The sequence below is a fragment of the Saimiri boliviensis genome, chromosome 1 (genome assembly GCF_048565385.1).
Source record: "Saimiri boliviensis isolate mSaiBol1 chromosome 1, mSaiBol1.pri, whole genome shotgun sequence".
In the NCBI taxonomy this organism is placed as follows: Eukaryota; Metazoa; Chordata; class Mammalia; order Primates; family Cebidae; genus Saimiri; species Saimiri boliviensis.
In genome coordinates this window covers 242,630,206-242,656,957 of record NC_133449.1, presented here as the reverse complement: position 1 = coordinate 242,656,957, position 26,752 = coordinate 242,630,206, and the positions used below count along the sequence as shown (strand labels likewise).

The 26,752-nt window shown below is 33.7% G+C and overlaps 1 protein-coding gene across 1 annotated transcript in view; it reads left to right on the top strand.

Annotated features, from left to right (window-relative positions):
- Positions 1–26,752, top strand: part of CWC27 (CWC27 spliceosome associated cyclophilin) — a 269,385-nt gene that overhangs the window by 2,802 nt on the left and 239,831 nt on the right. Inside the window, exons 2-7 of the mRNA XM_003925798.4 lie at positions 4,589–4,685; positions 12,050–12,162; positions 13,877–14,020; positions 15,517–15,615; positions 16,542–16,645; positions 18,872–18,941. Of these exons, the coding sequence (XP_003925847.3) occupies positions 4,589–4,685; positions 12,050–12,162; positions 13,877–14,020; positions 15,517–15,615; positions 16,542–16,645; positions 18,872–18,941 (627 nt within the window). The remainder of the gene's footprint in view (positions 1–4,588; positions 4,686–12,049; positions 12,163–13,876; positions 14,021–15,516; positions 15,616–16,541; positions 16,646–18,871; positions 18,942–26,752) is intronic.

Sequence of the window (26,752 nt, the reverse complement as noted above, 5' to 3'; positions counted from 1 at the left end):
ATGTATAAGAAACATGATATTATCTAAGTATTAATTGGGAACTTTAAGAGAAAGAGCCAACGAGGCCTGACAAAGTAGTGATGGCCAAAGAGAATGTATGGCCAGAGGAGGAAGGAGCCATATACCTTCCTCATTAATTCCGTAGCTTATTAATGAAAAGATTAAGAAACCCTGGTGAGCAAGGTGGCTCATTTATATATGCATTCTTTTTACTAGGTGTAAGTTGCCTGTGGCCAAAAAACCTCTTTTATGAGAATAATAATGACTTATTTTTTGAGCACTTATTATTTGTCATGTACTGTTCTAAGCAGTCTTATGTATTATAGCTCATTTTGTCCTCACAGAAATCCTAAAAGATACTATTATCCCTGTTTTTAGATTAGGAAATTAAGTGACAGATGTTAGATAGTGTGCACAAGGTAACAAGATAGTAAGTGGAAGGGCCAGTAATTGAATTTGGGCATCCTGATTCAAGAGCGTGTTGAGGGAGGAATGATGTGAATTCATGTGTTCTTTAGAGTGGTAGTTTCTAAACCAGTGAGTGCATACTTCAGGTGATGTGCAAAACCATCCATGAGCTGTGGAGAGAAAATCTATATATATTTGTATTTTTTTTCCTTTGTTTAAATGCATTGTTTTATATATATAAAAAGATGACAGCCAGGCATAGTGACTCACGCCTGTAATCCCAACACTTTAGGAGGTTGAGGTGGGAGGATTGCCTGAGGTTAAGAGTTGAAGACAGTCTGGTCAACATGGTGAAACCCTGTCTCTACTAAAAATAATAATAATAATAATAATTAGCTGGGCATGCTGGCATGCGCCTGTAATCCCAGCTACTTGTGAGGCTGAGGCAGGGGAATTGCTTGAACCAGGGAGGTGGAGATTGCAGTGAGCCGAGATCGTGCCACTGCACTCCAGCCTGGGCGACACAGCAAGACTCCATCTCAAAAAAAATAAAATGGCTTGACGTGGTGTCCCACGCCTGTAATCCAAGCATTTTGGGAGGCTGAAGCGGGTGGATCACGAAGTCAGGAGTTTGAAACCAGCCTGGCCAACATGGTGAAACCCCATCTCTACTAAACATGGTGGCATGCTTGTAATCCCAGCTACTCAGGAGGCTGAGGCAGGAGAATTGCTTGAACCCGGGAGGTAGGGGTTGCAGTGAGCTGAGATCGTGCCATTGCACTCCAGACTAGGTGACAGAGCAAGACAACATCTCAAAAAATAAAAATAAAAAAAATGATGTAAGTTCACTTGTTCAGTTACTTTCTTGGCTAAGTGATATAATTTTTCATAATGACTAGCTAAATAGACTTATAGACCATAGTATTTAGATTAACTAAACCAGCCCTCACAAATTGCTTATTGAAGATAATAATATAAACAAGCAAACCATAAAAACATGATAGAGCTGATACCTCAACATGGGAAGTCTGTCAAAAAACAAATTATTATGACAACCATTGGAAATACGGATTTCTGCTTATTATTTTTAATGGTGAACTTTATCTTAAATATATATTGTGTCTTGAAATATTTACCAGTAAGAGTATAAAGCCATTGTGATTTTCAAGACATTTAAAAAGTAGGTGTGTAGAACTGAAAGACTCCTATGTAATTTGAAAGCAACATTGTGCTAAGTAAAAGACGCCAGACACAAAAGTCCACGTATTGTATGATTCACTTTATATGAAATGTTTAATAGGCAAATCTATACAGACAGAAAGTAGATTTGTGGTTGCCAGAGAGTAGGAGTAGGGGTAAATGGGGAGCGACTGCTAATGGGTAGAGGGTTTCTTTTTGGGATGGTGAAATGTTTTGGAATTAGATAGTGGTAGTAGCTCTACAATGTGGTGAATATACCAAAAACTACTGAATTATACAACTTAAAAGGGTGAACTGTTTGGTATGTGGATTATGTCTCAATGAAGCTATTATAAAAAAGGTTCATTGTTCCATTAATGAAATTAAAATAAGAATTATTTTAAAATATGATTTTAATGTAATTTAAAATTTTTATGTTTTGTGACTCTTTTATAATACTAGAGCAATATCCTATTACAAGTATTTAAATAAATATATTTGTGGATGTGTGATCCATTCCTTCTCCACCCCACCCGCCCTTTGCTTTTGTTTTCATTTACAAAAAGTTTGAGTTTGGAGATCATTGCTTTGAGGTTGCAATTAAGAGAAGACAAGTCTAGATTCCTTTTAACAACAGTGCTTTATTTCAAGTATACAAGGGAATAATGAGGTAGAACAGGACAGGACATTGTTTTTTCAGGTATGCTATACTTTTAAGATTGGGATGTGCATCACATCAAGCCTCATGGAAAATCAGAACTGCATAATGGTATTCCAGATACATTCTGGGGTAGAAGGAGACAGTTATCCATTCTCTCAGTGTGTATCCCAAATGTATACTTCCCAGGAGAGTGAGAATCAAGTTGAGTTGCTTTGTCACCATCCGGTATGGAGTATTTCTTTTGGGCAGTTTCATGCCAAGGCAAGTTGGAAGGCCTTGTTTATGTTCAGCTAATATATGACTACTTTTGACTTAGACATTGTTCTCTGTTCAAATCAGTTGTGACTGGGGCAACTTGGGGATGTATTTTGAGACCTATGACAGGGCCCTAGAACTTGCTGAACTATGTTTTCAGTATAGTATGGAATATATGGAGAACTTTGTGAAGATATTCTGATGATAAAGAAAAAGCACTGGCTTTGTAGCCAGTCTTTGGCTCAAGTTTTTCACTGTGGACCTTGGATAAAATTACTTTATCTGAGTCTCTGTTTCTTCATAAGAAAGGTGGGAGTAATAATAGCTATCTTGTAGGTGAAGATTAAATGGGTTAAGATCTGTAAAGTGTCTGGCATAAAAACTGACACATGGAAGGCATTCAACAAATATTCCGTTTTATTTGTAGAAAGAGTGAAATGGATTGAGAAAACCATGAACTGATTCTAACTATGCATTTCCAAGTCTTTTGTATTTCTTTAATGGTTAAGAGAACCATTTAAACATATACCACAATGTACGTATTTTCACCTGCCTTACCCTCAGTCACTGAAGAGTAGTTGTAGGAAAACTATGTAGCCTGTAAAAGCCCCCAAAGAAACAATGGATTTATCAATGTTACATATTATATAAATGTATGGCAGCATTATCTTGGCTTCTGAAACAGAAGTGAAAAGGCAGTTGTAGCACAAATGCACTGGACTTGTACTGAAGAGATTGAAATGCTATTTCTTGCTTTGCTATTAATAAGCAATTTAACTTTATTTGCTTTCTAATTCAAGTAATTCACAGTTTCTTTGGGGCATCTGTAAAAGGCAGATTGAATGATTTTAAAGCTTCCTCCAGTTGCAAAACAAAAGTATATTTGTGTAAATTAGGTAAGAGTTTTGGAAAATAAAATATGTGACTTAATATCTATGATACTGACTTCCCATGAGAACCAGTCTCATGTTTTTGAACAGTTGCATTGCATACTCTTTAGTTGCAAGAGCATTCTAAAAGATTGTGATAGTCACAAATTATTGACATTGATCTACTTTGGTATAGTACAGGAGAAGAAAGAAAAAGTAATACTGGAGAAATTGTTTTCCAGCTATGCCGTAATGTTCAAATTTAGAGCCTAACATTCTTTTTGGTTACTTGTGGGTTATAAATAAGACAGTTATAAACTGTTGCCTGTGGGCCCAGCAGGGAGGGGTTCTAGTTGTTGCAGTTTCTGGTTCCACCAAGGAGTATCTGCTGTTAGAAGGATTCTGTTTACTAAAGATGGTGATTTTAAGATATCATATTCTTGTAAATCACAAACCTAGAATTAGATTAAGATTGTTCCTTTGTAAATTAGTAATAGCATGATGTTAAATGAGCAGAGAGAATAAAAGGATAATTAAAAAGGGTAATTACAAAATTGTCTTATAATGTCACAACTTAATGGGTTCATTGTTGTTTACTTTCTTAACTTGCTACACAGTTTTATTGGAACTGATGCAATGGGAAACTCAATTATAACAAATTTTTATTATTGGGGTTTTTGTCTTATTTTGCTTTGTTTTATTTTGAGACAGGAACTTGCTCTGCCATCCAGGCCTGAATATAGTGGCATGATCATCGCTCACTATTACTTCAAATTCCTTGGCTCAAGATCCTCTCACTTCAGCCTCCCAAATAGCATGGAACAACACCATGCCTGGCTAACTAGAAAAATTTTTTTAGAGACAGAGTCTCTGTGTTGCCCAAGCTGTTCTTGAACTCATAGGCTCAAGTAAATTTCCCACTTTCAGTATTAGTCTTTTTTAAATGAATGAAGTTTTTTTCTGTGATTAAAAAAGATATATGCTATTTTTCTTAAATCCTAAACTTTTTCTGAAATAGTATTTTGAAAGATTTAAATGTACAATAAGTTGTAGTGAATATTTGACATTTTGTTGAGTATATCAGCAAAAGCCAAACACAATTTTTAATATTTCTTTTAAAATTAAAAACTCACTAATGATTGCTACAAATCAAGTAGTTACTCAACTGATTATTAAGCAAAATGATAATTAAATAAAATGTATATACTTTCTACAGGTTTTACTGAAGACTACAGCTGGAGATATTGACATAGAGTTGTGGTCAAAAGAAGCTCCTAAAGCTTGCCGAAATTTTATACAACTTTGTTTGGAAGGTAATTATAACTTTTGACTTTTATTCTATTGGAGAAATTTTTAATTTAAAAATAAACTGCAGTGTCTTCTTCACAACATTGAAGTGGTCATGAGTGACAAGTGTTGCTATGAGGATCTGCTATTGAGCTGGGTGTCAGGAAGTAGAGATAAGGGATAAAACTTTATCCAAAATAAATCTGAATACTTTTAACAGAGAAATTTATCTCAACAAATAACACTGTGATCCTCTTTGGTCTTCTTTGCTATCTTTTACTTCTTTCTTTCTCTAAATTTGGGTATTCCCTAAGATTGCTTCTAGTTCTCTGTTGTCATCACTCTCTAGTTGTTACTTCAATCCAAATGACTACCAACTTTAGAACTTCAGTCAGTTCTCTTCCTAGTACTAATTTACATATCTAATTTCCTAGTAGACTTTTCAACTGGAACCTTCCACTGTTAGCTATAACAAAACCAGTATAAAACCAAATTTACCAGTTTCTTGCCCAGTCTGCCTTTCACCTATATGACTGTAATTGCCTCTTGCCTGCTTCCCTTCCTGTCTTTCATCTTTAATTTATTTTCCCTCTTACTTGCTCATATAGTATTTGAGTACTCAGGCAGCTTGGCTTCCTAACTATCCAACTTTCTATCTCATTGCACTAACCACATGGTTTTAGTTGGACATTGTTTCCTGAGCATTTCCTTTCCGCGTCCATATTCACACATATCCTCATACTAGTTCCCCTTTTTTTGGTATGCCTTTCCTTCCCTTTTTTACTATTTAAGTCTACCCCTTTTTAAATGTCTGTCAAAATTCTACTTTTCTCCACACAGCCTTCCAGATAGCATCCGGTGATGTTATTATCAATGTCTCTAGTTTTAGATTTGAGTCATAAAGTAACTATTTTTCTTTTTTAAAAATGTTGCAGAATTATACATCCACTTATGTGTTTTTCCCTTCAGAATATTCTCTTAGGGAACTAAAAACCTTCCATTTTTAGAGCTTCTTGTTGGCTTCTAGAATACATTGCATATGGTTTGGAGTATCTCCAGTGGTGGCAAGTCATTGTCCTTCGAAATTATATTTGATTTTTAGAGACAGTGTTATTCAAGGTATCAGAAAATAGCATTTTGGGTCAGAAGAAAGTTATGAAGGAGAATCCAGTAGTACGGTATGATAAGAGCTCTCTAAATAGTTAGACAAACATATCATCACCAGGTGAAGATTTGAGAAATAGAAAATATCCAGACACTATCCCCCCAAAAAAGAGGGGATGGGGGTGGAGAGAGAGAGAGAGAGAGAAAGAGAGAGAGAGAGAGAGAGAGAGAGAGAGAGAGAGAGAGAGAATGAAAGGACATCTGCAAAGACCATTATTAATAATTGCTATGGCAGGCAGGAAGGAAATAGAGTCCGGCAGGTAGTTCAGTCAGAGAGGCCTCAAATATCTGTTAACCAAGTTTAGAAACACAGGAGACATGGAAAAGTCAGACTTGTTTCTGGTAAGAAGTTTTGAACAATCAAAAGCTCAAATTTTACAGGAGAGTGAAATTAGAAAAACATTAGAAAGAATGAATGGTAAATTGCAGTCTGTGACCAGGCGAATGGAAGAAGCAGAAAACATCTGGATACAATGTGACAGTGAAGAAGGAATGAGGTTCTTAAATTGGGTGATGACGAAACTCAGTTATTACAACAATTACTCCCCTATTTATAATAATGCAAGGAGAAAGAAGAAAGAATGGAAAAATAATTTAAAAAATAACCAGAGCTATTCCCTTAATCAAATTCATCAATTCTCTTAATTGAATAGAGATAGAATTATTATTGGAAAGGCTAACATGAAGCCTAAGAAGACTGATTTAAACAAGGATACTCCTAAATAAGTCAAGGTTTCAAAAATATAATCCAGAAAACCTCTTTTTAGTTATTTGCTTCTATGATTTAGACGAGTCATAATGTTTCTAGATCTTGAAACACTCATATCAATTTTTTTAAAGCATGGTTTCCAGAATTTAAAAGCAGGTGAATAAAAATGTGAACAAGTAGGAGTGCAGTCTCAGACATGGCCCTCAACTAAAATGATGTTCACAGCCAAAGGAGGGTGTACAGGCTTTACAAAACCAAAAGATCTGCATTATACAGACTTAATGGTAAGTTTTTTGTCTTTGCAGCATACTTAGGTTGACATTTAAAATAGTGGAACTTTAAAAAAATTATCAACTAAAAAATAGGGCAAAAAAGATATAAAGGAAGGAAAGAGAAGCTTATTAGCTTTGATAATTTCATTAGTTTCTCTAGTATGAGGAAAGAGTACAATTTTATGTTTGTTTTATAGACAAGTGGGGAACAGAGGGAGGAGTGGATAAGAAAATCAAAATGTTTAAAATACATCATGTAACTATTTATCTCTTCACCTTTATTTTACATCATCTTTGTCTCATCAGGGTCCATACTTCATCAGTTATCTTGTATTCTTTAATGATAGTTTACTAATTCTTTAGAGTGACAAATATGAGCATAAATATGCTACAAATTAAAAGAAATACCTTAACAAAACTAAAATATTTGTTTAAAAAAATAACAGGCTGGAGTAAATAGCACAGACTGATCACAAGATGAGTGTTAGACAAGCAGAAAACATCTGGATATAATGTGACAGTGAAGATAAAAAGTTATTAATGATAATATTTACTCAGTTAAACACAAAACAGAATTCTAGAAGAAGAAACATGTAACAACTTTACCTTAAAATGCAAATACAAATTCCTCTATGAATTTGGGCAACAAATATAATTTGTCAAAATATATGATAATGCCCATATATTATTGTAGCCAGAAATAAAAACTATGTGATAAATACTAGAATGACAGCAATCAAATAGGAACTTTGTTTCATATTTAAGATACATTTAAATATATTTTTTCAGTAGTGGAGAACATTCAGGAGGATATTATGAATATGCATAATGAAATAATAAAGCTTTTCAAAATTTTTGTCGGGACGATACATAAAAATTTAAGAAAATCAAATAAACATTACTGCAAGCAGCAAAATATTTTATAGGGTATTCTAAAGATAACTATAAATGCATAGTTCAATAGTGATTATTAATAAACTACAAAGAAGTAGAAATAGTAGATATGGAAGATTTATGGATATTGGAAATTACATCTATGTTAGAATACAAAGTTATAGTGTAGACAGTATAGAAAATGTTTACTCATTCATATATAGTATTATAATAATTTCTTGTATTCAACAGGAATATAACTAGAAAAATTATAAAGAAAACCTTAAAAAGCCAGCATCACTGAAAGATTTAATGGGAAATAGGAAAAAGAAATAAAATGGTATAATTCTAAAATTTGAAAACACAAGTAATAAAGACCTCTTCCATGTCCTTTTTCCCTCACAGATAACATATATCTGGGTTTTTATGGATCTTGCTTCATAAGTAGTTCTTGAATCTGTGTGTCGTAAGATAAGCCATAGTTCTGTTTTGACTCTCGGGACAATAGTTTGCTTGCTTGCATTCTCTCACTGGCTTTCCACTGCATGTGCTTGTGCTCTCTCTTGCGTTTTCTCTCTCTCTCTCTCTCTCTCTCTCTCTCGATCTCTCTCTCTCTCTCTCTCTTTCTCCCCACCCCTCTCCAGTCGTGTCTCTTTGTAATATATTCACCCTGGGTATTTGAGTGATGTTTTGCAAAGGCAAATCTGATCATGTGCACAGTGCTCAGAAAGTGTCGGTTGACTGCTTCTTACGGGTCTAAAGCAATATTCATTATATTATATACACTGGGGTATATTTTATATTCAAATTTGAATATGAATTTGTAGCAATTGTCCTCATATTTGTGTTGAACCTGAAAATGTGTAGTTTGCTTTTACATTACTTAATCTTCAGATTGACACAGTGCCTTAATTTATGTTATTAGTTTTATGAGAAAATGGAGTTTATGGTTGTACAGCTAGAAAAAGGTAAGACTGAAACTCCTGACTGCTGCATACAGTGTTAGTGTAGCTGTTGAAACTGTTACCTAGGAATATAGGAGAGACACTTTTAGACCTTTTGGTTTTTGTAGTTTCTATTTGTAACCAGAGGGAACTTGGTCTGCATTAGGGAGCTCTTGTAAATACAGCCCAACTGCCCTTCACTGGGAAAAGGGACTGAGCAAAATCAGCTAATTTTCCTTTCTGCTTTTTCTTTTGTACTCTGTACCGAATATAGCTGTTAGAATACAGATTACATTTTTTAAAAATATGCATTACATATCCAGTTATACCTTGCATGTATAAATAATTATGAGGGTATCTGCGAGCCACTAAAATAGGAACTTTATAAATTATGTCAGTAATTATATCAGTTAAATGCCTGGCCCATAGTAGATACTTGATAAATATTTTTCATTGAATGAGTTGTATTCAAGTTGTATTCAGTTACAAGTAATAGAAGACTCAACTCAAAATGATTTAAATAATAAAGATATTTATTGTCCGGTATGTCAAGAAATCTGCTGTTAGTTCTGCAGGTCACTGAAATCTTTAGGGAACTGTGCTCTTTCCATTTTTCTGCTTTGTAACCCTCAGCATGCGATTCAGTCATGACCACCTAACTTAATAATTGGGCTCAACCACAGCCTGCTTTATTGCTACTTGCTTTTTGTTTGTTTTTACAACAAAAAACTAATAGCTTTGTTTATTCAGTACTTCCTTCAGGGTTATGTATATATTCTACTTATGTTTCCTCTTGTGCTTACCTAATGTAAGCACAGAACTAATTTCAGTGATGTAAAATAATTTATTTCCTTCACCTAAAGGATTTTTTTTTAAAACTGTGGTGAAGTTTATATAACATAGAACTAATTATTTTAAAATGTACAGTTCAGGGTCAGTACATTCACTATGTTATGCAATTGGCATCTCTGTGTAGTTCTAAAACATTGTATTACCCCAAAAGAAAGCTCTGTATCCATTAACCCAGTCATTCTCCAATCTCCCCTTGATATGGTTTGGCTCTGTGTCCCACCCAAATCTCACCTTGAATTGTAATCCCCATAATCCCCACGTGTCACAGCCAGGACCAGGTGGAAGCAATTGGATCATAGGAGCATTTTCTCCCATAACGATTTTTGCAATAATGAGTAAGCACCTGGCATTTCCTCTGCTTGCACTCACTCCATCCTGCTGCCTGGTGAAGAAACTACCTACCTGTTCTTTGCCATCCACCATGATTGTAAGTTTCCTGAGGCCTCCCCAGCAATGCGAAACTCTCAATTAAACCTCTTTCCTTTATAAATTATTCGGTCTCAGGTATTTCGTCATAGCAGTGTGAGAATGGACTAATATGCCCCTCCTCTACCTACAGCCCCCAGCAACCACCAGTCTATTTTCCATCTCTGCAGATTTACCTATTCTAGCGATTTCTTAAAAATGGAGTCAGACAATATGCGACTTTGTGTTTGGGTTCTTTCACTTAGCATGTTTTTGAAGTTCATCCATTTTGTAGCATGTATCAGTATTTCATTACCTTTTGTGATAGTCAGATTCTATCATATGTATACATCACATTTTATTTATCCATTCATCCATTGACAGACATTTGAATTGTTTACAACTGTTGGCTCTTGTGAATAGTGCTGCTATGAACATTTGTGTATGAATGAGTATTTGATTATTTGTTTTCAATTGTTTTGTATACATATATACAAATAAACAAAATGTATATTTATATATATAAGCATTCAATTCTTTTGGATATATATATAAACTATATATATATATATAAAATGTTTGGATAAAGCAAATCTAATCATGTGCATGGTGATATATATATTATATATATTGTTAATATATAGTATATAATTAAATATATTATATAATATAATTTAATATATATTATATATATTTAATATATAGTATATTTAATTATATACTATATATTAACAATATATAATGTATATTAACAATTTTATGTATTATATAAACAATTGTATATATTATATATAGTAACACTATATATCAAAATAACATAACTACTGTTATAATTACTTATATATTAAATATATATACTGTTTATATGTGAATTATGTATACTATTTACATTTATAAACTATGTATTAGTATATAAACATATATATTACTTGTATACACACACATATACCTAGAAGCAGAATTGGTGGAACACACGCTAATTCTGTGTTTAACTTTTTATAACATTCTATATTCCCACCAGCAATGTAAAAGGGTTCCAATTTTATTACATCCTTACCAACACTTATTCTTTTAAGGTTTTTGATGTTAGCCATTCTAGTGGGTATGAAGTAATATCTGATCGTGGTTTTGATTTTCACTTCTCTAATAACTAATAATATTAAACATTTTTTCTTATGCATGTTGGTCATATTGCTACTTCTTAATATAAATTCTCTTATTCAGGCAAACTCTGATTCCTGCTTCCTGCTCAATTTTTCACTTATGCTTTGCCTCACCAAGTTGCATGCTTCTGCCATACCCAAGTTAACTTCTTTTTCTTCTATGAAGTACCCTAATGATTTAGGTTTTGGATAATATATAGTATAGGGGATCATAAATGATCTCTCCTGTATATTTATGAGTTCTAAATTATATACTCCAATTGTTTATTTTTGAATGACATGTAAATATGAACAATTTATTTCAATCATTTAGCAAACTGATTGAGTCTAATTGGACTCAAGTATGTATTGTGTTTATTATTTGTTTTATTTATTCAAAGTTTCTTGAGGAGGATGTATTGATGGTTCTGGACCTATAACTAATAACTAATTTTGATATATTATAAGTCTATATATTAATTAATTTCCTATGAGGAAAAGAGGAAGCAGTAGGAAATAAGATATTCATTTCTGCTGGGGTTTCTCAGTCTCTACACAGTTGACATTTTGGGCTGGCAATTATCTGTTGTGGGGACTGTCTTTTGCACTATAGGATGTTTAGCACTATCTCTGCTCACTGTGCTCACTACTGACATCTATTCATTAGATATCATTAGTTTGTCCCATTTTTACAAATAACCAAAAATGTTTTCAGAAATTGACAAATGTTCCCTGGAGCACAATTGCTTCTCCTCCATACCAGAACTCTCTAATTTCTATTTTGAAACAAATCCAGAGCTTGAGAGATCCTAGAAATAAAAACAAAAAGTGAACAATGATGGTTTCTGTAGAAATGTGTGCTGTTTTGAGAAGTAGCAATTTTATAAGAAGGAGGATATAAAAGGTTTTGGCTTGGGAACCTATTTAACATTCTGGAAAATAAGTCTTTTGACTCTAGCTGTATTAATTTTGGTAACTGTAGATATGATTAAATTTCGACATTAATAAATTATTTTTAATTTTTTCCAGCTTATTATGACAATACCATTTTTCATAGAGTTGTGCCTGGTTTCATAGTCCAAGGTGGAGATCCCACTGGCACAGGGACTGGTGGAGAGTCTATCTATGGAGCACCATTCAAAGTAAGACTGAATTACTATTTTTATTATTGTTGTTGTTATTATTGCTATTTGCAAGTCAGCTGAGATTGCTTAATTGAAAACGATTGTGTTCCATAGAGGAAAAAAAAAAATCCATAGATGTAAAAATCAGGCTGGATGCAGGACTTTGGGAAGCTGAGGGGGATGGATCACTTGAGGTCAGGAGTTTGAGACTAGCCTGGCCAACATGGTGAAACCCCATCTTACTAAAAATACAAAATTAGCCGGCCATGGTGGCATGTGCTTGTAATCCCAGTTACTCAGGAGGCTGAGGCAGGAGAATCGCTTGAATCCAGGAGGCAAAGGTTGCTGTGAGCTGAGATCTAACCACTGCACTCCAGTCTGGGCAATAGAAGGAGACTGTGTCTCAAAAAAAAAAAAAAAATGGTCCATAAAATGTGCATTAATCAAGAACAGGTCGTGATTTTTTAACTGCCAATATAGATCTAAGAAGAAAAAGTGTTAATGTGATAGCAAAGATATTAAGAACAATAACAGGTTCAAGTAAAAGCTAAAAGTTGTGTTTGAATGAGTAAACATTGATATTGCTTAAAATATGAGAGTTTTTGACAATTTGTTTTTATACTAATGCGATAGAGTGTCTGCATTTTCCTTTCATCTTTTACTGAGTCATTGTGTGATTCTTGAAGAAAATATTTGAACTGTTTGCTTTAATTTCCAGATGATAATGGCCTTAGAAATGTGGAATAGTTATTTTAAAAGTTTCAGATGTCACTTTTAGACTATTTTACATTTTATCATGGTAAGACTTCTCATGATTTTAGAGACTCCATCTAGTCAGAAGCATTCTTTTATTATTTTATTTAGTGTAACAGAATAACTCTTTTTGACAGTTCCTTCCTAACTTGAGATTTTGTTTCATTATTTTCAGGTAATACAGTTGTCTTGTTACATTTTTCAATTAGATCATTTTGATTACAGAGTTATGATTGAGTTCAGATCTCTTGAGAATTATTTATTAAGGAAAAATATCTTCCTTTGTGAAAAGCATTTATTGTATAACATGGCTACATTTATAAATGAGTTCAGTATCAGGTTGGATAGAAATTCTGTTAACTAAGAGACTAATATATTTGTTAAGTAGCTCTATCATAGTGAGAAAATCACTTTAGAAAGGCTTGTTCCTGCTCTTTTGAAAACTGGCAAATAAAATCAGTGCCATTTCAGAGAAGATTCAACTTTGGACTTAAAAAGACATGATAAAATTATATAACACAATCATAGTAGATTATTTGAGTTAAAAAACAAGAAGAGAGCAATCGTTTAATGACATTTAGAATGAGATGGGAAGGAGTAATACTTGAAGACTCTGCAATGGCTCAAAGGTAGTTTACTGGGAGAAATAATAGAAGTTTTCAAAAGCTTAGCTGACTTTGGGATGAGAATAGGGAAACTGCTTAGAAATCCATTCCCCCTTAGGTACTCTTCCTTTAAGTTTAATTAAGCTACTTTCTACAAAATAGGGTATATTTCTGTCTAAGTATATTTAGAAGATATAGTCTAGTGAATTCAAGTTTAATAACATTGAAAGAATAGTAGGTACTTGAAAATCAATTAAATAAAATGTCTGTATTTTTTATTAGAAGTTGTATGGGACCTTGCAGGTCAAGTTCAATAGCTGCATATGAAAGGTCTTATAACTGAGGACATTCACTAAATCTTTTTAACGTTCCAGGATGAATTTCATTCACGGTTGCGTTTTAATCGGAGAGGACTGGTTGCCATGGCAAATGCTGGTTCTCATGATAATGGCAGCCAGTTTTTCTTTACACTGGGTCGAGCAGATGAACTTAACAATAAGCATACCATCTTTGGAAAGGTTAGTGTCCAGTTATTTTAAACTTGTGGTTCAGTTTTTGGTTTTATGTTATTCCTTAGGCTTCTAAGCTACATGTGATTAACTTATCTATGAGCTACCTTCATAAAAACATTTCATAGGATATATTTATTTTTTCAAAAATCATGAAATATATTACTATTATAATGCACTTTGAGGAACCCTCAATTCTTTTTTCGTCTTTCATTCTGTCATTAGTTGTGACTTTAGTGTATTCCTTCTTTAAAATCATAGTAATGGTATAAGCCAATAATGTGCTACTTAGCCAATATTGTTTTTACATTTTTGGAAAGACATTTAGGTAATAACAGTAGTTTAAAGTTTATTTTCTTAGTGATGGATTTTCTTAAGTTTAAAGTGGAATTTGTGTTGACACTGAAACTTCTTACTGTAAATATTACTTTGAATAGTACCTGTTTAATCTTGCTCACATTTACTGTCACATTAGGGAACATCCTTTCTATAGAATTTTCAAAAATTCTCTTTAAAAAGGGATTCTGAAGGTTTTCTTCTCTCACTCTTCTCCCTTCTCATAAATACGTTTCTATATGTTTTAAGTCTTAGACATATTAGACATCACAAGTGTATCAGCTCCCTCTGCTGGTTCAGTAAGAATGATTTCCCCCATATGCCAGGCAAAATTGGATTTTGTGATGATGAAAGGGAAAAACCAAACTCAGTACAATTGGAAAGCTGGTGTTGTTTTAAAAGTGTTGAGATACACTGAATGAAAGGAATCACACTAAAACTGTGAATTGCAATATTGTTGGTTAATACATTAATAACAGCAATGGGTTAGGAAATATGCTTTGACACATTCTTTTGAGCCACTCCCACAGAGCCTGTCTGATGTTTATCGATTCCCCCTATTTATTTCTTAAAAATAAGAGTATATAATAAAATGAGATTTAAGTTGTCATTCTGTGTCAGTTTTTACAATTGAGATTATGGAACTAACATATCAGAGACAATGTGTAGCATAGTTAGTTAGCAGTTAGAAAGGCCATCACTGTTGGTTTTATAGTTTCTTTGAGCCTCATTTTTCTTATCTGTAGAAGGATAATGATAGTTTCTACTTTTAGGATGTTTGTGAGATTAAATAAAGTAATGTCTGTAAAGCGTTTACCACATTATTGTTGTTACTATTTGCTTATTTTATCCTATTCCAAAGTTTAATTTTGTTTATGATGTTTGAATGAAAAGTTGTCAGTAGGATATTATTTGGCATTATATTTTTAATAAAGACATATTAAATATATATTGGAAATTTCCTGAAAACTTACTGAGGGATTGAATTCCATCCATGCTTTTTCTCTTTTAAGATAAAGTTGCTTTATTTGCATTATTAAATGCATATATTTTTATGTAATCATGTGAAATTACCTTTTAATTATTTGAAAAATATTTTCAAAGGTTTTCTCTTAAGTCAAAGGATGAATGTAATAATTTTCAATTACATTATATTTTTAATTTGATAGGTTACAGGGGATACAGTATATAACATGTTGCGACTGTCAGAAGTAGACATTGATGATGAAGAAAGACCACATAATCCACACAAAATAAAAAGCTGTGAGGTAGGAGCATGATTATTATGAGATATGGCACTTAAATTGTCATTTAAGAGGAATTGAATCTTAGTATTTTTAAACTATTGGATGAAGGCTTTATACTAAGTTAACATCTAATTTATCTCTAATTTATTTGGGCACAATTACTAGTTAAGAATTGTTTTAATTAAAAGTTTTTAATTCAAAGATGAAACTTTATCTGATAATCCAATGACTGAAAAGCTTACCTCATAATGCAAAGTTAAAGGAATTCCGTTTATTTATCCCAAAGAAGTGACTTCATAGGTAATTTAAGAGTGATCCACTGGGTGCAGTGACTCACACCTGTAATCCCAGCACTTTGGGAGGCCAAGGCAGGTGGATCACTAGGTCAGGAAATCAAGATCATCCTGGCTAACATGATGAAACCCCATGTCTACTAAAAATACAAAAAATTAGCCAGGGGTGATGGCACGCACCTGTAGTCTCGGCTTCTTGGGAGAATGAGGCTGGAGAATCACTTGAACCCGGGAGGCCGAGGTTGCAGTGAGCCGAGGTCATGCTACAGCCTTCCAGCCTGGCAACAGAGTGAGACTCTGTTTCAAAAAAAAAGAAAAGAAAAAGAGTGATCCTTTATTGAGGAAGCAAGAATACTTGATTTGGAATCAAAGCACCTGAGTTTGTCTTACTTACTATGTATCATGTACAATTTCTCATATTTTTTCCATTTGTAAAATAGGGATAAAATATACCTTAATTACACATCGGATTATTGAGAGAATCCAATGAGGCCATGTAAGTGGAGGCATGTTGTATAGTATATACATATCACTATGTGAATAATATTTATGTGGGGAAAAATATAGACAATATACCAATGGAATTACATATTGTGTTTAGTTTCTTGTGAAATGTTTAAAATGTAATAATGTTTTCAAAATATTTCTTTTTAGGTTTTGTTTAATCCTTTTGATGACATTATTCCAAGGGAAATTAAAAGGCCAAAAAAAGAGAAACCAGAGGAGGAAGTAAAGAAATTGAAACCCAAAGGCACAAAGTAATCACAGTGGAGAGATTTTTCTGCAGCTTGAAAAATGACACTTATTCATTTGGTTTACTTTATTTCCTTTTATGGTAATTCTTTACTAGCAAAGGAGAGGCCAGTTTGAACGAGAGAGATATTGGAATTATAAGTGTGTGGTTGTATTAGCCTGTTTTCACACTACTATAAAGATATACCTGAGACTGGGTAATTTATAAAGAAAAGAAGTTTAATTGACCCACAGTTCTGCATGGCTGGGGTGGCCTCAGAAAACTTCAATCATGACGGAAGGTGAAATGGGCACCTTCTTCACAAGAAAACAGGAGAGAGCAAGTGTGAAGGAGGAACTGTCAAATACTTACAAAACCATCAGATCTAGTGAGAACTCACTCAGTATCATGAGAACGGATTTGGGGAAACCTCCCCCATAATCCAGTCACCTCCCACCAGGATCCCTCCCTCAACATGTGGGGAAGTTATGGGGATTACTCAAGATAAGATTTGGGTGGGGACACAGAGCCAAAGCATATTAGTTGTTTTTGTTGTTGTTGTTTTCTAAATGAGCACCTCTTGTATTCTGGTGCAGTATATCTTAAACTTAAGCTGCAAACATGTCATCTCCTTTGTTCATATGAAATCTGTATTAATAGATAGATGTTTTATGATCCCTATAACAATTATTTACATAAATGAGTTGTTGAGAAATTTTTGTTTGTTGCTTATTTTAAAATTAATATATGCTCACTTAGTATATATAGAAAAAGTATAAAGAATATTTTTAATAACTACATGATTCCATTATGCAATTTAACTTTTATTTTTCACTCCTTTTTGGTGCTATTAAAAATAATGTTATGATAAATATTTTAAAATATAAAGCTGTTTCATTCAGTATTCTGGTTTATTTCCTGAAGATAATTTTCCAAAAAATAGGAATAAAAAAATAAATTTCAGTATTTTGTGACAATACTCTACAGTATTAACATTGTCTGTATATACTGCAGAGTTAGATTTCAACATATTCTTTTACTGAATTGTAGGATCCTTATTAGGGATTTTATTATACTTGTAATTGTTTGATTTGATCAATTCTAGATATAATCCTGCCAAACCTAGTTAATAAAAAGCAAAGTTGATTAAACTTTCTAAGCTTCAGTTGCCTCTTCCTGTAAAATGGAGATTAGAATAAGTATAACACCTGTTTGTTATGAGGATTAAATGAGAAGAGGTATGTGGAAACATTCAGTAGTTTAGGCATTCAATACCTATTAGTCCTTTTCCTTGACATCCTACAAATATAAAGTTAAGTTGTTTTATAAACTGTTAGCTATGAGCCAGACACTTTAATAAGCAAAATAACTTTTTGGAATATTTTGTGGCAAAATAACTGCTTACTGGAATTATTTATTTGATTTTTAAAAATTCTTTGATCAGCTTATTTTGACTAACCTATCTCTGGATGCAAGGTTACTGTCATTATAGTTACATACAGTATGTCATCACTGTGATTTATCTTAACGATAAACCCTAAAGTCAATTTGTGTGTGTTTTTGTTTCCAGCAAGTATGTTGGGGATGATATGTTGGTTATTGCTTGCTTCTAGGTTTCGGGAAACAAAAAATCTGTTTTTGCTGCCACATCTTTCATTTTTCTATTTGAGAGAGAGTTTTAGTGACTTATTGCTTATCTTACTTGAGATTTCTTTTGTTTGATGAATCAGAGGAGACAAACCTAGCTTTTTCTCTTCATGGGCTGTTTTAGCTGTTTATTGCTTATATTTTTTTCTATCTGACAATTTTGTATACATTACATTATTAATTTAAAAATATTAAAACATATTTCACCAAATACTAGATTAATTGCTTCTCATTTGTAGCACTCAGGGATACATACTTAATAGTTTTTCAGAAATCTCCATTTGCTTCCAGTTTTGATAAATGTAAAAAGCTCAACTATTTCTGTCATGCTTAACACATTTAATGATAATGCTCAGGAGGGATTTTTGGTCATTAAAAGTTAGTATAATGTAGGAAACATTGGTGCTCTGAGGCAAAAGCCTTAACATCATACTGAAAATATAGATTGTTAGAATACTTCTGCTGAATACTAAGTAATACAGTTTTTTGAAAAATAGTCAGAGTGTATTTATTCTTATAAATTATGTTCTCTTGCTCTGAAAAGAATATGTTTGATTTAACTTTTTCTTTCTATTTTTTCTTTCATTCTTTTTTTTTGGACTAGAAATTTTAGTTTACTTTCATTTGGAGAGGAAGCTGAGGAAGAAGAGGAGGAAGTAAATCGAGTTAGTCAGGTAATCTGTAATTTGCCCTTTGTTCTAACTTATAAAAGAGATTAAGGTCTACTCATTATTGTATCTCCTGCTATGTATTGTATCTCCAGCATGTTTTACTTTGGACAGGCTCAGTGTTCATTGAATTTGTAAATTGATTTGTGGTCAGTAATATTTGCAACTTTTGAGATTATTTCCCCACATAAATTTGTAGTATTTATTTATTTTTAATGTTGGCATTAAAAAAAAATCAGTTGAATTAGACTTGCAGTTTTTTGAATGGTTGAACTTTATGATTCAGATCCTAACTGCCATTTGTTCAGTTGGTATGATAAATGATAATGATTATTGTCATTACTGTTTTAAACAATCATAGACTAAAACTCATATTCATTTTAATGTTATTTATATCTATTTTGTTTATTTCATTCTCATCACAGCCCTTTGAGATGGGTGATATTATTATCCTCATTTTATGAATAAATTTAGCTATAGTTTATAATTTGCTCAAAGTCACATGACCAATAAATAGCTATGGCTGGGAATTGAACCCAGGTCTTTGTAACTATTAAATCTATGTCCTTGAATTATGCAGTGCCTTCTGTGCCAGTCCTTCCTGTAGGTCTTTACATGTGGTTTTCTTCAATATTGCTTGCATCATAATACTCATTACTGAAACACAGTGTCTTGCCATTGTTTAGAGCAGTAATTCTGGTATGTATACTACAAGAAAATTATCTTCAAAGGTTTCTAGTCCTAAAGATTCTGATACGACTTTCTTTTTTGAAAATTAGTGAACACTGAGACCTAAAGGTTTAGGTTCATAGTCTTTATTATTGTAATGAAAACTTTATAACCTATTAGTCTTAATTGTTTAATGTAATTATCTATTTCTAACCAACTCTAACAATAACATTGAATTAAAAGCACATTTTTTTTTTTTTTTTTTTTGAGACGGAGTTTCGCTCTTGTTACCCAGGCTGGAGTGCAATGGCGCGATCTTGGCTCACCGCAACCTCAGCTCACGCCTGTAATCCCAGCACTTTGGGAGGCCGAGGCGGGTGGATCAAAAGCACATTATTATTATTCTTGTTTTTACTTCTTTATCTATATATTCCCTTATTAGTGAGCATGGTTTTTGTAGGCTAATGTTGGTATTAAGCACTCTACTTAATACCCCTGGCATTAAAATATAATTAAAATGGGCATGTATATGAAATATTTTGCTCATAATTTTTTCTTGCTTTTTACTGTATCCTTGAGTGATCTATTTGATGCCATGAGTTCAGTTTCCACTTACCTGTACACCAACATTCTAAACTCCAGGAGATAAGGCTGAATATTTCTTCTGGGCTCTTATCCCTTGTTCAGAGTTGCTTTAGGAAACATCTCTACTTTAGATGTCAAAACTATAATTTATTGTTTTTACAAAAACTTCATTTCCCAATTTTTTCTTTTTTTGAGATAGAGTCTCGCTCTGTCACCTAGTCTGGAGAACAGTGGCACAATCTCAGCTCAGTGCAACCTCCACCTTCCGGATTCAAGCAATTCTTCTGCCTCAGCCTCTGGAGTAGCTGGGATTACAGGCATGAGCCACCATGCCCAGCTAATTCTTGTATTTTTAGTAGAGACAGGGTTTCACTATGTTGGTCAGGCTGATCTTGAACTCCTGACCTTGTGATCCACCTGTGTTGGCCTCCCAAAGTGCTGGGATTATAGGCATGAGCCACCATGCCCGGCCCATTTACCAGGTTTTTAATGTCACCATTCTGTCACCTCAATATCTGAAGAGTCATCTTGTTTAGATGTCAGTGCTCTAGTCAGTGCATTGTTCATGATTCAAATTTATGCCTCATCAGAATGATTTACTGTGTGTCATAATTCTGTGGATATGTTTGTAAATGAACAAAATCACAAATGTTAGATCTGGAAACTTCCAGGGTTCCTTTTTGTTGCTGTTTTCTAAAGGTGTCAAGTTTTCTTGCATACTCATACCTTCCTCACAGTTCCCCCACCCGTTTTTCCTTTTGCCTGGAGTGTGCTCTCTCCTTTATTTGCCTACTTTTTGTTTTTTCTTTAAGATTTAGCTCTACTATCACCTTCTACTTCTGCCTCCCCCTGCCACTGAACTCCCACCCAGGCTAAGCTAGGTACTTCTTTCCATGATAATCGGTCTGTGGCCATCAAAGCATTTATGATACTGCATTACAATAATTTATCTTCTTATCTGCTGATTGTACTATCTATTTTATGTAATCCCTTTAACAACCATGCAATATAGACATTATTTTTCTAATTTTGTAGAATAAAGAAAGTGAAACTTAGAGGGGGTTAAATCACTCATCCACGATCATGCAAGTAAGAGGTGATGAAATCAGAATTTGGAACTGAGGGTTTTTTTTCTTTTAAAGCTAGCTGAGTCTCTCATATGATTGTGAATGCTATAGAAGCTGTCTCCCTCAAGCCCAAGACATCTCAAAGCTGCCTTCTACCCCAGAATGCTATGCTGCTAGTGAAACTTTTTACCAGTGAAAAAAATGTTGCTGGTAGCGTAGCATTCTAGAGTAGAAGGCAGCTGGGGAAGGCAGTTGGCCCGTTGTCCTTCCCTAAATCCCATAGGTTCCTGGATAGTAGGTTGAGCAGCCTTGGAGAGCAAGGGTAGGAGAAAGGAGTTTTTCTGTCAGTTTTTTTGTTGAAATTAAATTTCTAGTCTAAAGTAAGTTTTGTTCACAATTACTTTGAGATTAACTTTATTAGGAAATAAGTTTGAATTTTTTCTCTTTGTAACAGCAGATGTGTTAAATGTTCAAAGTGTATCTTTTGTCTTTCTACTACACAAAGTAGAAAAACGATATTTTTAAATTATATTGAATATTGTGGACTTATACTCCAAAAGCAATTTGCATTTCAGGTTGAAATGTACGAGGATACCGTCACAGATAGTGCTGTCTTGCTCTTTATTTTCTTTCCTAAACCTGAGAAACACTTTAAACACTTTTAGAAGGACTGAGTAAAATCTTTTCTCTCTGCCAAGAAAATTATAACCCAAATACAGTTCATTATCACATGAGTATTATTATCCTAGTATTGTGTCATCATAATTTTCTCATCTGGCTCTTTCATAAGGAGGTGCCTTGGAATAAAGTTATCATCAAATGCTTGTATCTGACTCTCACGTCTACATCTCTAGGCTGCTTTACCCTTCTTTTCTCCAGCTGCTTATTGCACAATAGTTTCTCAAGCCCTGGCCAAGTCTTAACTTGCTATCTTTTTCTTCTCAAACTTCTTGTTTTGTGACTTTATATTCCCTGGTGTCAGTATCTTCCAAAGGATAGATATCTTCCAGAGGAATTCAGTATCTTTCAGAGGAATTCATACCAGGGAAATGTAGGAAAGACTGCTTTAGCAAATCTGAATGACTTGCTGCTCTCTGTGTATGCCTCATCATTTCTGTTTTTTTGTGCCTTCACTCATGTTCTTTTTCCCAACTGAAACGTCCCATTTCATCTCTGGCTATCAAAGTCATATTTGTTTTCAACACCTGAAATGCCATCTTTTCTAAATGTCTTTTTCAGCTTTAAATTTTTTTTTTCTTTTTCTTACCCAGCCTTTGCCTTTCTTGTGACACTTTACATTTTCCTTTTAAACACATCTTTTTTGCTTTATTACAGAAGAAGCATATGACTATGTTTGCATTGTACACTAGTCCAACATTATACCCTTTACTTTATAACGTATTAATTGTATAGAGTCCTGAGCTGCGAGCTCATTGCAGATACAGTCTGTGCCGCTTTTGAGTGGCAGTGTATTAGAGTAGAAATAACATGGATTTAGGATCATACACATTCCTCTTAAAACTTTAATTTCCCTTGATACCCCGTGAGCTTTGATAACTTAGTCTCTCTGAGCCTCAATTTTCCTTTCTGTAACATGAAAACGTTATGTCCCACTTACTGTTGTAAGGATATAGATAGTTTTAATTTTGATTTATTTTACAGTATTAAAAAATGTCTTTAAAAGTCAAATGTTTTAAAATAGAACTTAGAATAGTTCTGAGATTAAAATACCAATTATATAGTATATATATTATATTTAGTATATATAGTATATAATATATAATTTTGTAGAGGACTACAAAATAGAAAATTCTCTAATGTGATCATAACTGTTATATAGAATCTCATGGCCTTATGCCCAGTCTGGAGGGCTATTGATAACGTCATTATCAGCTCAGCTTTTTTGGGTAAGAAGCCATAATCTTGGCACAATTGGCTACTGCCCTTCCTGAGTACTCCCATAGAGTCCTAGATAGTGGCTTGTGCAGCCTAGCCTCAGCCTCCTAGATAGTGGCTTGTGCAGCCAGCCTCATTATTACCTACCAAGAACCCCATTTTTCACATGCAATTGGATCTTGGCACACTGAAGAATCTCTAGCCCACAGAATTTAACTTTTTTGTTTGCTTTATGTAATGGACAAGGAGGTAAATTTAGTTGGAGAAAATAGTGTAACAAGAACAATACTGTTGAAATTTACTGGCTTAGAGAAAGGGAAATTGTTTTTGAGTATATCATATAAATTCTGGAGATAATCCAAGTAGAAGTGTATTTTTGTTTAATTTTGCTTATATACAGTTTTTTGCACTACGAGCACTGTTCAGATACCTTGGTAAGAAGAGAAAGAATGTTGGAAAACTGTGGCTAATAGAATATATTCCTTGAAAATTTAGCTTTACTATTTTTAAATATATGAAACCTCTGGAGCCAAAGCCAATTAAGTGTCTGTTTTAATGACTAAGAATAATTTGCAGTTTCAGTGCTTACATAAAATTAAGTATTTCTAAAGGGCTTAAAAATAAAAGTTTCGTTCTTCATTTGCTTATCAAGTTTCTTTTTTCAGTGACTGCACAGTATTAATCTTTATTCCAGAACCTTTCTGCCCAATCACGAGTTAATAATTGGTAAAGTCTGAATTGAGGCTTTACTTTATGTGAAAGGAGAAATAAGATAGAGTCCTCTCTGTTTTATGGATTATCAGTGTGGGATTACAGACACCCCTTCACCCCACTCATTCATGACAAGGTGACTCTCCCACATGGGTTAGCTTTCCTTCATTATTTATTTCAGTATCTTTCTACTACCTGATCAAATCTCTTAGAATCATAGAATCTTATAGCTCAAAGGGATTTTGTCCACCTTCCTTTCTTTATGGATGAGGAAACTGAACCTCTGGTTAAGTGACTTGCGAGACTGACTTCATTTCCTCTTTGATAGGATTGCATGATAAGGGGATGCTGTAATAACCATATCTTGAGTTCAGAAAAGCACATTGTCAGACTCTCTCATGATATTCTTGTGGACAACATGAAGAAATGTGATCTAGGAGATAGTACAGTCAGATAGATTTATAGCTAATTGAATACTTCTGTCCAAAGGGTGCTTTGTTGTTAACTAGTGCCTATTTGAACAAGTAAGTTGAAATGTAATAGGAGTACATGTAAATTCCGTACTTGAGTTCAATGCAATCAGCTTCAGGTATGACATAATGGCCTTTAAGTCCTAGCTGAATTACTAAGCGTATGATCTCTGGAATAAGGAATTTAACATTCTCTGCATTGTTTAGATTATACTTGCAATATTTTGTCCAATTCTGAAGATACTTAAGAAAGATCTTGACAAACTAGATGCATTCAGAGGAAGGGAAGTTGGTGAGGAGAATAAGGACGATGCCAAAAACTGCCTCACATAGGGAATGCAGTGAGGAACTGGATATATTAACACTTGGGAGAAATAAAACTAAGTGCAAATATGATCCTGGACTTCAAATATTTGAAATATTTTTATCTGGAATATTGCTCCCTCACGTTGCTTTCTTAAACAATACTTTTATTCAAACATCTATATTGGTTTAAAAGTTATTCATGCATCTTTACATATAACTTAAATACAAATGTCAGGAAATATTTTTCAAGTTAAAGCTTACAATCAAGACAACTAGTTTCTATGTGGTAAGTTAAACAGGCCCATTTTAAAAGTATCTCAATAGCTAGATTTTTATACAGTAATCAATTGTACGACATTCACAGTGGCAAAGTATTTCTTTCCCTGCAAGACATATTAACATTTTTACTTCAAATCCAGAGTTAGAGAAGGGCTTTTTCCTCACCCAGAAAAAGTTATCTTGATAGACAATTTCACCACTTTTGAGAATAAAGTTAAGGATGTTTTGTCCTATTTTAGTTTATTTTATGAAATTAAACTTTCCCAAAAAAACTTGGGAGGTGGGCTGGCATGGAGAATGCTGCTAGGCTGTTTGCAAAAAGGAAGTCAGAAATGTTAAAAAATGTAATTAGTAAAATGTTTCTGCCTCATCAAATTATATTCAACTTTAATTTGCTTGTCTTTCTAGTTGCTTAGACTTAGCTAATTTTACAAAGGTACTAACATATTTTATTAATTTCGTATTGCTGTTTTAACAAATTGTCATAAATTTAGTGGCTTTAAGCAAAACGAATTTAGTATCTTATGTTTCTGGAGGTCAGAAGTCTGCAATAGGCTTCACTGGGCTAAATATCAGTTTGCAGGGCCTTCTTTCTGGAGGCTTTGCGGAGAATCTGGTCTCTTGCCTTTTTCCACTTCTATAGATGGCCTATATTCTTTGGCGTGCCCCTTCTTCTATAGTCAAAGCCAGCAATAACTGATAAAGCCTTTTCCATGCTGCATCACTCTAAAATTAACTCTATTGCCTCCCTCTTTCACTTGTAAGGACTCTTGTAATTACATCTGGATCCATCTTGATAATCCAGGATGATGTCCCCACCTCAGAATCTTTCATTTATATATGAAGTCTCTTTTGCCATGTAAGGTAATACATTCATAGGTTCTGAGGGATTAGGACATAGACATTGTAGGGACCCATCATTCTGTCTAATGTATGTCTAAACAAACTTTCTATAGTATGCCTAATAATAGGCCTTATTTGTAGTTCTAGAAGGTAGAAGTAGGCTTGGTTGAATGGTTGAAAAATACACACAGATTTTTTTTTCTCTCCAATCAGAGAATTTCCTAATAATAGAAGCCATTTAAAAAGAAATGTGTTTGTGTGTGTGTGTGTGTGTGTGTGTTAGTAAGCTCATTTGAGGTGTTGAGACATGGTTGACCAGTCAGCATTGATGTCAAGGAGATTCCTGCATTGCATGGGAGAACAGATTGTGGCCTCTAAAATCCCTTTTTTAACTAATAAATTTTTCTGGTTCTATGCCGAAGATCTCAGAGTGTATTAGTCAGGGTTCTCCAGAGAAACAGAAGCATCCAATAGAATGTGTGTGTGAGAGAGAATGAGAATAAAATAGATCTGTTTATCTATTGATCTATCACTCTATCTCTTTATTTATAGGAATTGGCTCATGGAAGTGTGGGAGCTGGCAATTCCAAAATATGTAGAGTAGGCCAGCAAGCTGGAGACTCAGTAAATAGTTGATAAGTTCAGAATACACAGGCTGGAAACTCAGACAGGGTTTCTTTGTTAGTCTTGAGGTAGAATTTTTTCTTCCTTGGGAAACCTCAGTTTTTGCTCTTAAGGCCATCAGCTGATTAGATGGGGCCCACCCATGTTTTGGAGAGTAATCTGCCTTCTCAAAGCCTACTAATTTAAATACTAATCCCATCTAAAATATATTTTCATAGCAACTCTAGACTGGTGTTTGACTAAACAGTTGGGCACCATTGCCTAGCCAAGTTGACTCATAAAATTAACTGTCCATACAGTTAAAGATTGAGCCCCAGACCTTCCAGCTTCTTGGCCAATGTTGCTCCTGTGTACTTTCCTCCCTCCC